This window comes from Hirundo rustica, chromosome Z (genome assembly GCF_015227805.2).
Source record: "Hirundo rustica isolate bHirRus1 chromosome Z, bHirRus1.pri.v3, whole genome shotgun sequence".
In the NCBI taxonomy this organism is placed as follows: Eukaryota; Metazoa; Chordata; class Aves; order Passeriformes; family Hirundinidae; genus Hirundo; species Hirundo rustica.
This window is the reverse complement of record NC_053488.1, coordinates 86748863-86762634: the sequence shown is the minus strand read 5'-3', so window position 1 is coordinate 86762634 and position 13772 is coordinate 86748863. Positions and strand designations below refer to the sequence as shown.

At 40.1% G+C, this 13772-nt stretch overlaps 1 protein-coding gene across 2 annotated transcripts in view; it reads right to left on the bottom strand.

Moving 5' to 3' along the window:
- Positions 1–591: 591 nt before the first annotated feature.
- KLHL4 (kelch like family member 4) overlaps positions 592–13772 on the bottom strand; it is an 80228-nt gene continuing 67047 nt past the window's right edge. For both annotated transcript variants that reach the window (XM_040089931.2, XM_040089930.2), the window contains exons 7-11: positions 10608–10832; positions 7893–8055; positions 5088–5300; positions 2937–3108; positions 592–2251 (exon numbers count right to left, since the gene is read on the bottom strand). In XM_040089931.2, coding sequence (XP_039945865.1) covers positions 2192–2251; positions 2937–3108; positions 5088–5300; positions 7893–8055; positions 10608–10832 — 833 coding nt within the window. In that variant the 3' untranslated portion in view covers positions 592–2191. The remainder of the gene's footprint in view (positions 2252–2936; positions 3109–5087; positions 5301–7892; positions 8056–10607; positions 10833–13772) is intronic.

Genomic DNA, 13772 nt, shown 5'->3' with positions numbered 1-13772 from the left:
TTTTCCAAACAAATTAAAAAAAGTAAAATATGAGCCTGTCCAGGTTTTACTGGGAGCAGTGGTGTGCTGTTTTAGAAGAGCATGATTTAGAGCCTGAGTGAAAAGCAGAAATGACCCTCTCCTTTGTACAAAACACTGCACATGGCTCTTGCAGGACTAAAGTAGGATGACAAAGAGTAAAGGGGGGGGTGGGGGGGAATGTTGGAAATTTTATTATTAATGTTTAGAAGTTAGTGTTTTCTGGAAGAAGATGATCTGGGTCGGTGGTCAGACAGCTTCCCTATGGGGCAGGGAGAGAGGAACAACATCCACCCACCGGTCCCCAGTGTGTCTCTGGGCAGATTCCCTGTGCTTGGACCCTTGTGTTTGCTTCAGATTATTGATCTGCTGGAAACTAAAATGTTTACTTCTTCTGATGTGTCTTCTGAAACCCACGAGCTGGTTTAGGGTTTGTTCCCCATTCCTATGGCAGGGGGGTTTTGTGCATCTTTTGTTCTCTCAGAGTACAAAAATGAGATTGAGGCTTCTGTGTCTTCTGTTTTTGAAAGGACGTAAAATAAAAACCATAAAGATGTTAAAATATAATCCAAATTTTCTTAGCAGAGAAAGTAATGTTTATTTGAATGTAGCATGCTATATATAAACATAATTGATTTTTAAAGTTAAAAATGTTCTTTTTATAAATATGCTTTTGAGGTTTTTTTCTTTAGAGACATTCAATAGGTTTAATTTTTTTTTTTTTTTTTTTTTTTTTTTTTTAATAGCATATTGCTAAAACTTGAAACTACAGTATTCCATCAGGAAAGTTAGCCTACACATTCAGAGATTTTTTTTTTTTTTTTTTTTTCTCTAACCTGAATTTTCTGATATTGACAAAACAACAACTTGACAAACACTGAAGTGGATACTGACCAAATATTGTGCTTTACAGCATAGAATATCTTACATACATTCTTTTTTTCTAGAATACAATTTCAGCATTTGAAATTATAAAAAATGAAATTAAAGCAAAACAGTAGAAATTGGCACACGAAAAGGAAATATCATGCATGTGGAACGCCATGTGCTGTTTTCAGGTGATTCTTTTCCTGTTTGCTCTTGATTCTTATCATTCCACTAATTCCAGAGAGAACATAAACCTGTTTATAAATGGTGTCTAATGTTACACAGTGGGTGTGGTTTATCCCCTACCATATTTTACTGTACATGAGAGAAAGCTGGTGATCTTCAGCTGAGGTCAAAGATTGTCATATCAATATGATATAAAAATTTCATTTTGTAAGTTATATTCAAGGAATGTAATTATATGATTGTTTTAAAATTTAATGCACGGTTATAATCCCCAGAATAGTCAGATTAGTTTAACACATACTGACAGATGGTTAGTGGGCAAAGAGAAATCCATTAATAACTTGACACACAGAGCAGCATTAAAATATCGCATATCTATGCACTGAAAATGATTGCAAATTATATTTGCAATATGTTTTGACAAAAGAGATTTCTTTCTACTGGCACACAATAGCATAAAGGTACCTTAAGCCTACTATGATTTAACTTGCATTATTCAATTCAATACACTGCTAAAAATGGATATTCTGTCATGGTTCTAGCAGTGTTGGATGGTAAATAATAAATTATCTGCTTCTCTTGTTTGATTTAAAAATTAATTTAGGAGTTTAATGCTTGAATATAGAAACTAAGTTTCTTCTGCAGAGAATATTCTGTTGACAGTAATATTTATGAGCAAATATTTCTTTTTGTGCAGTTTCCTGTTGGAGGTGTTTCATAATCATTTTCATTTACTTGAAATACAAAAGCCTTTTTAATAAACTTTAGCTTTCTTAACTACATAGAAAGGAAAAAAGTTTTTGAAATCTTACACACATTTCTCACTGCTGCATTTTATAAATAACAGATACACTTCTGTAACAAACCTGAACCATTCAAACACTGAAACAAACTTGGTAGGTTTTATGTATTAGGGATAATAAAGTGATTCAATTCTGCAAACTTTGCTGATTTTTGTGATGCAGGAAGACACTTCTGTGCTGTAATAATGTGACGGCTCAGAGATAAATACTGTCCATAAGGGAGGGCTGCTGAGGTGTGTGCAGTCTGTACTGCTCCTGGAAATGTTTCTTGTCTTCTGAAGCTCTACTCAGTTCAGTTTCACAATAATTTACAGTCCTCAAGGCAACTTCACAACGACAACACATGCTCCAGCCCTGCCAATATTGACAGGAACTTCCTAGAAAGGGAAAGGAAAAAGGAAAAGAAAAAAAGGAAACATTTTTAGCAGCATCCTATGGATAGGACAAGAAGAAATTACTTTCAGATTAACAGAAAAGTAATTTGTTTATTCAAACCGATGTAATGCTGAAAACTTTAGGTTTAACTAAGGTATGAAAATGCAGTTTGGGGGTTTTTTTGGCAAAATTCAGCAGCCCTTGAGTTACAAAGGTGTAGCCTGGTGTTGTTCCCTTGACATGTTCGAAAGGCCTTCACATCCAGTGCTCCAAAACCACGGGCTGCGTGGCTGCAAAAGGATCTTGGCAGTTCAGGTATGTCCTTTTGGTCTCAGTGGGGAGGGCCATAAATATGAGAGTTTGAAGGTGCCTCCAGAAGAGTGTATTGCTGTCAAACACACCAGATCTACCAACAGTGAATTTAAGCGCTTTGAACCCAAAGTGATTTGTGCAATCTGCTTTGCTTGCCCATGTGTTTCCTCCACCCCTCAGTCTGAAAAGTTTCATGTGGTTATTTTACAAGAGAGGAAACTGGTATTTTATTCAAGCCCACCCACAGCGTTGCTGCATCCTGACGCGTCGTTTTCCACCAGACCCGCGATAATTTCACCGTTATTTGGGCAGAATTATTCCCAGCTGCAGGAAGAGCCCCTATCACTTCTGAGGCATTGCTTGTCTCCCCGTTACCTCTGTCCACTCGTTGTTCTGAGCATCGTAGGACTCCACGGTGTCCAGGTAGGAGTGGCCGTCGTAGCCCCCCACTGCATACAGCCTGTCCCCAAGGGGACAGACCCCAACCGCGTCCCGGGGCACGCTCAGAGGGGCCACCGTGGTCCAAGCATCTGTTTTGGGGTCATACCTAGGAAGCGTGGTGATCAAAATCATCAGAGAAATGCACGGTGGAGACGCGTTTCAAGTTCAAATTGCTGATGTTGGCTTGCTTTCTCCTGTGACGCTGTTTGGTTTGTACCAGGAACGAGTGGAACTGAGATATGAGTCAGTTTTTGATTTAGCCACTAGAGGGGCCTTTAAGCACAGGGAAAATACCCCTGTTTCCACTTTTTCCTTGTAGTTTCTCCATTTCAATTACGTTAAGCCATCAATACATTTTAAACACGAATGGGACCTGAGGGAAGGATACCCTGGCCACCGGTTGACTCAGCAATTTTAATTTTGATATAATCTCATTTTCTTCCTTCATAAAGTTTTTTGTTTTCTGTTTATTGTCAGAATTAATGTTTTCAGAGAAGTTTACAATAAAAGAAATTAAATATCTTGTGTAGTAGCTCAACATTTCTCACATGAAATGCATGGCAGCACCTTACATTAATATTGATTTTACTTCTGATCTATTCTAATACAAATTACAGTGAATTCCATGTAGTTCCTGATTTACCTGACATAACTGAGGACAGAATTTGGCCGTTATTGCTCACAGCAGGGTTTAACACCCACTCAGTTTTCCTTTCTTTTCCCCAAATGACAAGACTTTGTGATATTTCTTATGTTTTTACAACTTTTATTAGTATCAGTCAAATCATTAGAATACCAACTGAAAGGTATTTCATTCCTACAATACATGGCACAAGCAGCCTAAACCTGAGTTCTGGCACTTGAGAAATAGAAGGGTCACATCTTGAATTTGTCTCACTGCTGCAGTTGCTTTTACCTGGCTCTTGGGTAGCTCAGGCAGAATGGAGGAATTTGCTGCTGAGGTTTAATCCTTTGTTACCACAAAAGTACTGGAAATCAGTTATTCCTGCTCAAAATACTGATTTTTAAAAGGCTGAATACCTTTTACAAATACAACATTCCAGCTGTGAAGAGAATTTATTGTGTTATCCTGTCTTGGGTTATGTAACCAAAAAATGTGTATTCTATTTCATCTGTTGAAAGCTGTTGGAGAGATGTTTCTCCCTTATCCCCTACTCCAGGGGGGAGGGGGTGGATGCCTTCTGATAACAGCCCAGTCATTAAACCCAGGTGTGGCAGTGTTTGTTATCTCTGTCACCACCCCTCCATCCTCCAGGGGCACATCTTCTGATAATGGGCCATTAGTGCCCACCAGTGCCAGGACACATTCCATCATCCCACTGGGAGATGCTCCACACAGTGGGGAGGAGCCAGCTGTTCCCAGCTGGATAAAAACTGGGACTGAAGGACACAAGGGATCCGGTTTTTCCACTGGATTCCAGGAGAAAGACCAGACCCATCTCATCACCACAGGATTTTCTACAGGACCATCTCTACTCCACAGAACCACATCTGTTACTCCAGGAGGATTTATTTGGATTGCTTCCAACACCCTGACCACCAAGGTGCCAGGTCATATCCCTGACTATGTCAGGGTTTTTCCAGGATTTTTGTTTACTACCTTGCTTGCTTGGGGTTTTTTGTACTACTACATATGGTTTTTAGTTTGGTTTTTTTTGGTTTTTTTTTAATTATTCCTAGTAAAGAACTGTTACTCCTATTCCCATAGCTTTGTCTGAAAGCTGATAGTTGCAAAACCATAATAATTTGGAGGGAAGAGGGTTTACATTCTCTGTTCCAAGGGAAGCTCTAACTTTCCCTGGCAGACAACTGTCTTTCAAAACCAAGACAGAATTTGGTGCCCAATTTGGTAAACGAGGGCATTGAGAGAAAAAGGAATAACAGTTCTTAAGTGCCTACATTCTTGTGTACTGGATATCATGTGGTGTGGCTTACCCTGGTTCGGGTGGCATGTGGTGGTGGCTGTACTTCTCCCAGTTTCAGGCCTTTATCTAAACATGAGCAAGACAAATCCCTTCCCTGAAAGCAAACAGAGAAGAAAAAAAAAGCAAAATATTTTCCTACCTCTCCACGCAATCAGACAGGCGGGAGCAGTGGTTGGAAGCAGGAGCATCATGACCTCCCACGGCGTACAAAAACCCATTGTAGGTGGCCACACCGACGCCACCTCTCCTCTTGGACATGGAGGCACATAAACTCCACTTGTTTGTGTGAGGATCAAAGCACTCCATGGATTTCAGGCAGGAGCTCCCGTCTCGCCCACCAACTGCATATAGCCTGGGATAAAAGCCCCCAAGAAGGGAAACAATTTCAGTCTTTATCCTCCCACTAACAGGAATTTTATCTGGCTGACTTCATTCAGACCACGTTAAAATTGTCATTATGCCCATTATTTGCTGTGCTCTGGAACTTCCTTTGCTCAAAGGCTTTTGTGTGTTAGATGAAGTTATATTCTACACCCACAGTGGAAATATTCAAGCAGCCGCATATGAAAATTAAGCTTAAAAATTCTTGTCAGGGTCTCTAAATGTGAGCAATAGAAAGAGTTGAATTGCAAGATGCTGCATATGTTTGAAATGTATGGTACAGGGACAGAGTTAGAGACTATTGGGTATCATCACATTATAAGTTTTTTCTTTGCAGTTAACTTTAATAACTTGAATAGATACCAAAAACATATATAAAACATATATTGAATTTGTTTTCCTCTAAGCGTCTATTTAAGAAAATCTGCTGGACAGAAGATACAACCTTATGTCATCTTATATGTTAAGTCCAAAAGTACTTAGCAAACAACTGAAAATTTAAACAGCTGATGTTGGGGCAACTTGTAGGAGTATATTGTGGTAATCCCTGTTTAAAAAAAAAAAAAAAAATAAAAAAAAAAAAATCAGGGGTTGTGGCTTTTTGTCAATGAATTTTACAAAGCCTGAACTTCCTTCACATCTCCAGCTATCTTGGATGCTACTGGACTAGGATGGAATGGAATGTAATAGAAGATGTGTTCGGTTGTTGAGTGTGCTGGTTTTTCCACTCTCTTTCAGACCCTTGTTATTGTCTTCTGCCACAAAATTGAATTTATTTAGTGCAGCTTATTAGAGACCTAGGGAACACATGGACTGACCCAGAGTAAATGACGTAAACCAGGTCAGCTGCATTTTCCTTTAGAAGTGCCTTTTTTATTCCAGAGACTTAAAAAGTTTTAAGACTTCTCTGGTGCATATTTTAACTAGAAGATTCTTCTCTTCACCATTAGAATAATAAAAAATCCCCAGCTGTCTCTTTTTTAATGTCTGTTCACTTGATAAAATTGAGTTTGGTTGTGCAGTTTGTTGTCTGATCCATACAAAACTTGAGCCTTTGATTTATTTTCTTTTCGCATCATGCCATTGATACAGCCTGCTTGTTTACACAGCTTTTGCAGGGCAAGGAAATATCTGTATACACAAAGCAATCGCTTGGGATCCTTTGTTTTCCATAACACGTCTACAAACAAGGTGGTGTTTCCCATTTTCTCTAAGGAGAAGACTAAATATAGCATTATTGACTGATGTTTTCAATGGGCTATTTATTGGTCCAAAAGTGTTGTTCCACAAATATGCAAAGGCTTTTCTGGTGGGGTTGAACAGGAAAAAATACAGTGTGATTTAGGGAAACAGGAAAAGGAGAAGGATTCTGTTGGTTGGACCGCAGCAGTAGCAATGAGTGATGGACATTTGATCTCCTGGTACTTCCGAAATTACATCACCAGACTAATAGACATGATTTAAGCCCTGCTGGAGACAGTTTGTATCAGCAATGATTGAGAGCAGAGTCAGGATCAGGCTGGTTTCCTCTTTGACAAAGTGGTTTCCTGCATGTTGCTGCTGTGGAAGGCACCAACAGGAGTTTGTGGTGGAGTTTCTGCTGAGAACATTTCCTCCGAAGTACAGCAGGGACTTGGAGAGGCACTTCTGCCTCTCTTGGACTTGTGAGCTACAATTTAAGTGCTGCCTTGTATTAACGCAAGCCTCCCCCTTTACTGACATCTTTGTTTCTGCTTTTTACCCTTCTCTTTCTCAGGAATTTACACAGTGATCAGGGAAGCCAGTGGCAAAAGTTCCAGGTAAATGCAGTTGTCTGGCTATAAGTAAGTGTTCCCAGCCTCTACAAACTGCTAAGAGCTTCCCACAGGTTTAAAGAAGAAGTGTTGGCTCAAACCATTCTCTACATAACCTGAGGCCTTTTACAAGGCTTTTGTAAGATCCACAGTTTTCTGCTCCCATATAAAAGGGCTTGAGTGGATTTAATATCTTAGCAGAATGTTGACTACATCGACATTGATTTCATGTATTTAAGCAAGAGATGGAGGGCAGAGAAAATCTGTGTAGGATAAGATTTATAAGATGCTGTTTATTCCATACCAAATTGATAAACTGATCCTCTTTCCATCAAACACACCATACACCTTCAAAATTTTAAAAATTGGCTGTGAATTTGTACGACAAAGGAAAGACTTTGCTTCCATTCACATTAAGTCTATTTAGACACAATGATTTAAAAGTGTAAACATGAACTTGGAATATTTTTTTTAAGTAGCTGATTTTTTATCCATGTGTGTTATATTCTCGGTAAATTTCTGATGTGCATGTAATAACATTGCTATAATTTTAAAGGGCCAAAATGTGTTTAAAACCTGACTGCAGGTTTGAAATCAATTTACCACACAGCAGAGGAAAGGCCTTCCTTTCTTATTTCCATGCATTACATTTTCTCTTTGTTTCCTCCGGGTCACTAATAAACACAAGCCTGAAAATAAAAGTTAAGAAGCTGCATTTCCAAGGGAGAGAGCAAATAAAAACCCAGAGAGGGGTTTTCCTGTTGCCATACTTGCTGTTGAGTGCCGCGACCCCGACGGTGCTCCTTGGGGTGGACATGCTGGCCACGTAATTCCACTGCCGCGCCTGCGGGTCCCAGCGCTCCACTGTGTTGAGGTAACTCCACCCATCGTGGCCACCAACTGCATACATTGGTCCTTCAAGCATTGCTACTCCTTGAGAGACAGAATTAGGGACAAATTATCTCCTGGTTTCAGCGGCCAGCGGTGTATTCATTCTGTGCGTTAATTCCCTGTGTGCAGATAAGCAATTTCAGCTGGTATTAAATGATCTGAAAGCAGCCTTTTCATTTGGAGGAATAAATAAAGATAAACAAGCACTTCACATAGAGTGTTCTTCTAAATAACCATTATCTTTTGCCAAAAGATTAAAGGAAAGCTGCTTTGGTTCTGATGTTCTCTTCTTGGACTTTTATCTCTTTCACTCCTGGTGACCTTGCTCTGAAACAAATTTGAGCTTCTAACAGGGAAATGATGCTATTCTCCTACAAAAAGACAAAACTTGAGTCAGGCAATGAAAAATATGCCCACACCAACAACCTCTCCTAATTCTGAGCCAGCTGAAGCTCTGTAGTGATGCCAGCAGGAAGCCTGGGGGTGTGTAGCTGGCTGTCCCTACCAGCTAAAAGCACCACAACATTTTAATGCCTTTTGGATAACAGCTGGCTCGTATCTGCTGTCCTTGAGGCACAGGAGAGCCAACTTGGCTGTCACTGCAAAGCTCTGTGTGGATGAACCCTGGGCCATTTTGTATCTCCAGAGAAGGGATTTGGTGCCTTCCCTTTGGGAGCTGCTGCTGCTCTTTGCTCCCTTTGTTAGGTGAGGCAATATATTTCAATCCAGCTGCTTAAAAGTTTTCTAAATCTGTCTTTCAGACCTAAATATACGTGGCCTGATTTTTTCAAAAGCATCAGCTCTCCACAGAATCTCCCTGAGGGTAATAGGGTCTGTAAGTATGAGGCAAAACAGGCACAGATTGAAGCCAAACTTTGAGCACTCAAATTTATGGCTGTGACCTGCCTGTTGGACAGAATTATGCCCCTGCATTCAGGAATTATAAAGATTTCAATTACAATTATTTAATTTGATTAGTCGTCTTCCCATTTGCCACCTACTTCATCAATTTTCTGTTCCAACTGGTAAGAACCCTACACTACCCTGTCTCTACCAAGCAGTGGAGAAGGTGACATAGGCCACAATGGTCTGCCAAATGATTCTGAATTGATTGTCCTCTATTAACCACAAAAATAAAAATATTCCATGTCATTTGAACTTACCGATGATTTCAAGCAATATTTGTTTCTGTAACTTAAGAGAAGCCAGCTTTTCCATAAGGTCTGGGATATATAAATTGTTCAGAAATCATCATATTCCCTCTGTTACAGTCTCTCATCTGTAAACTTAGCCTTATTTTTTATAGTTCTGGAAATAAATTCTAGATTCCATATTCAAATTATTCTTTAGCATGAATAATATTAAGGATTATTTTGCAGTAAAAAAAAACAGAAGCTAAGCCACGACATAGCTCTGTAAAACTTCTTGTAATCGCAACATTAGGACTGGTGAAGTTGTACTTATTCTCATGCACCGTTTTCTTCAGTGTAGGTAATGCCCTGATGTGAATTACAGAGGTGATTGATACCTTTGGGCTTAATTCATCATGTATTTTTATATATATATATAAAATAAGGTTGTTACTGTAATGTAAGTATATCCCTTGGCCATTAATTCATTGAGAGTTGTTTATTTTCACTACAGCTTATATTTTGGAATTTCCTACATGCAAAATTAACTCAGGAAGACCAGCGCTAGTTAGGTGAATACTAACAAAATCATAAAGTCATGGCAATAGGCAAACCTCTCTTTGAAAAATGTCTTCTACAAATATTGCTGTGTACTACCAAATACTCTTAAAATTTTCCTCGGCCGTGTTTGAGTCAATCAAACCTGTCATGGTTGCAAGTTGTATTTTATTCCCATCTGTTGAAACGGGTTCAAGAGATGTTTTCTTTATCTCACAACTCCAGGGGGAGGGGCGGGTGCCTTCTGTCCATGGGCAGCTGTTAAACCAGCTGGGGCAGGGTTCTTATCCCTTCCAGGACCCATCCTCCCTGCAGGGATCTCTGCTGTTCATGGGCCATCCAGGCTCCCTGCAGGGCTGAGACAATTCCATCGTCCATGGGGAGATGCTGCACCCAGGGGAGGAGCCCGGCATTCCCACCTGGATCAAACCTGGGATTCAGAACAGGCAAACCTGGAAATCAGCACAGCCTGTGTGCACTGGGTTCCCAGAGGAAGACTGGACACATCTCACCACCACTGGACCCTTCTACAGGATCATCTCTACTCCACAGAACCACATCTGTCACTCTAGGAGGATTTATTTCGACTGCTCCCAACACCCTGATCAACAGGGTGTCAGGTTGTATTTCAACTATGTCAGTGGGTTTTTTCTTTTTTTGTTCTTTTGCCTCTTTTGTACTACTACGTTTTTAACATTCTTAGTAAAGAACTGTTATTCCTATTCCCATATCTTTGCCTGAAAGCCCCTTAATTTCAAAATTATAATAATTCAGAGGGAGAGGGTTTTACATTCTGCATTCCAAGGGAAACTGGCTTTTACCTGGCAGACACCTGTCTTTCTAAACCAAGGAATAACCCCATCTGTGTGTGCTGGGAGGCATTTGCAGGGGCAGAGCCCCTCTTACCCAGGCCGTGCCTGTGTGTTGACATCGGGGGCATCACAGTCCAAGCCTTGGTGACAGGGTTGAAGCACTCGACAATGTTGGAGGTTTTGAGCCCATCCCTGCCCCCCACGATGTAGAGCTTGTTGTCAATCACTGCAACCCCAAACTGAAGCCGCCGGCCGTTCATGGTCCCAATTTGGATCCAGCTGTTGGTCCTGAGGTCGTATTTCTCAATGGTGGTGGTGCCTGTGAAAAACAGAGACAGCCATGGAGGCAGCAGTACCCAGCAGCCAGCTCAAGACACGACTGAATTATAAAATACTGAAGTTTTGTGTGTGAGATTTTGCCGTGAGCTTCAGTTCTCACGTGAAGTTCTCATTCCTCAGTTCTCTCTAGTGAGAAAGCTGCACTAATTGCACACGTGATTGACAAGTCTATGAGAATATACTGGTGGCAAGAAATGGAGAATCAAGTTGTGGCAATTTCTGTAGCACTGGGAATTATGGAGGAAGGTCAAAACTGTTACTTGAATACCATGAGAGCAGGGGGTTTGTGGGGTTTTTGGGGGGGTTTCTTTATATTCCTTATGAATACTGTGCCTTACAACAATACACTCCTTTGTGCCTAAAGCATTAGTGAGATTCAAAGCAGACTCAATGTCTGAGGAACTGGAGAAGCACCTTGAGGAATCCTGTGGATATTTTCCCTTTTAGGATGGAATCAGGCAGGAGACAAGGCTCTGTGTGAGTGCCCATCTGGTTCCCACAGGTATTTTCCCTGAGGCTCACCTGTGCAGCAGCCCTGCAGGAGCTGCTTGGCTGCCGTAACACATCACCCACCTTTCCCATTTTTTCCAGGTCACTGGACCTCCAGTAAGGTTTTTACTGAAACTCTTCATAAGGCATGAGCTCTCTGCCATTCAGCATTGACACTTCTCCACGCACTGGCTCCCATCATCGCTCAGGAGCCATAATTGCTCCTCTGAGAGCTGCTAAGCACAGCAAGGGCACGGCTCACTAAGATCCAAGAGAGAATTGCCAGCGCACCCCGGAGCTCAAATTCAGCTCAGTCAAAAGCAGCCAGATGAAGAAAACAGAACTGATTTCTTGTTCCTTGACTGGGATTGGAGACCAGACAAGTGGTGCTTTGAAGATAACAGCATGCAGTGTGTGTCTAAGAAATTATTTTTACAACAGGAAAACAACCATGCAGTATAGCAGAAAAGAAAGATAGGATATGGTTTAGAGATCTGTTAGGGATCACCTGATGTACTCCAGAAATTCAGTGAAATAAGAGTTTATCTCATGCCATCTTTTCTTTTATCTGTGTGTTTTTCCATGTGCATAGGTTGGGAAAGAAAGTACCAGCTCCATCTGCAATAAAAGACAGAAACTCTTCTTTTTCCCCTTTATTCAGAGCAGCTGGATTTCTTTGCCTGTTCTTTCCGTCTTGTTATTCTGTTTGCTGCTCTTTGCTTTGATTCTTTCTCATTTATTCTATGCTAATACTTGAATGCCCCAAAGTTCTCCACTTCAAAGGAAATCTGTCACGGTAACTAAAACACAGGCAAAATGCAGTCAGGTTTAAGTGTTTTCCGACATACCCCGTGGGCTGCAATTTTTACAGAGGCTGGGAGATTTGAAAGTCACAAAACTTAACGTGGTTTAGGCACATTCCCGTTTTTCAAAATTCCAGCCCAAAAGTACCTCTTTGATCTTCTTTTGATCACTGGAATTTGAGATTTGTCTCCGTATTCCACCTGAGATAAGCACAAAGGCAAACCTGGCATTGCCTGAGACGTCAAGCCTGGAGCGTGCCTTTATCACAGGCAGGGTGCTACTGCCAGAGGTGTGAGCTACTCCCTTCTCAGAGCTGTTCCTCCGGTGAATCCTGGTCTCTTTCTGCTGTTTCTTTATCTCCAAATCCAGCCCAGGCTCCAAATCTGAGTCAGAGCTGTGGAGGACGGCAGGGAGGAGCGGAAGTGCTGCTCTTCTTACCCATCAAACATGAGAAGTTCAAACAATTGGCTTCCCTCCAAGGTAAGAAGTAAGAGAGGCACCAACAGGAAGTGCAGATGTTGACCGAAATAGCCTTTTCTTTGCACAACCATTACTGGGAAAAAAATATTGGAAATTTGTATTCTTGTTTTAGGGGAAGATAGTTTAAATATTGCCTGATTCTCTGATATAACTCATAAATTCTCAGTATCGCTAATGAATCTACTTATTTGCAACAAATTAACTCCAATTTGCTAAATTGTCCTAGGAATGAGTGTTTTCATGTTGTGCTGGTGATGAATGTGTGTTCTGCACTTGATTTGATTGCACAGAGATAGGCAGGTGGCTCTGCAAGGTCTCTCATATGGGGAAAAAATCAGTCGTCAGCAGCTTTTTTGCAAACCATGAAATGGATTATCTTCTTCGTGATTCTATTAAAAGTGAACTCACACAGCTAAAAGTAATTCTGTGCAGCAAGTCACTAGACTTTAAAGTAATTAGAGTTCTCTGGCTCCAAGCTCTGGGTTTGAAGTTGAGGTTCCTGGAGAAAATGATTTAATATTCTGCCGCCTAAATAGAATAGTGCAATGTTTAAAGCTCTAACCTGATTGCAGTTGTGAAAATCAAATAATAGAAAATGGAATATGTTTATAATAATTAACTTTTGACTACATACCTGAAAAAAGACCCTGTATAAAGTCCTGAAAAAAAGCTGTGTTCATGAAAAATACAAATCTTTCCACCTGAAATGTTATAATAAGGATTTATAAGCATTAGGTAAGAGTTCTCTGTAATTCCACGCTTTTTTGGTTTTATTTTTCTGCTTCTTTGAAACTTAGCTTTCTTACTTTGTCAGAATATAGACCACAAGGTTCAATATTAAAAAAATCTTGAAACATTTTAAATATTTATTTTTTCTTTTGATTTGTAAATTTAACTATTTTTTAAAAAAAAAAATTCATATTAAGTTTAATTTTAAAAACCACCATATGAATCAAACTTCTTTAGTGTGTACCTAATTACAAGCGTATTGTTTACAATTATGATCCTTGCAAGAAAAAAAAAAACTTCTGACACATAGGATTCTGCTCTGTGATTTGCTTTTTCTTCTTTACCCCTAAATTGATATTTTCCCATGGGAAATATTTAAATAAATGTCATACATTCCCTGGGTGTCTGGAGCACAATT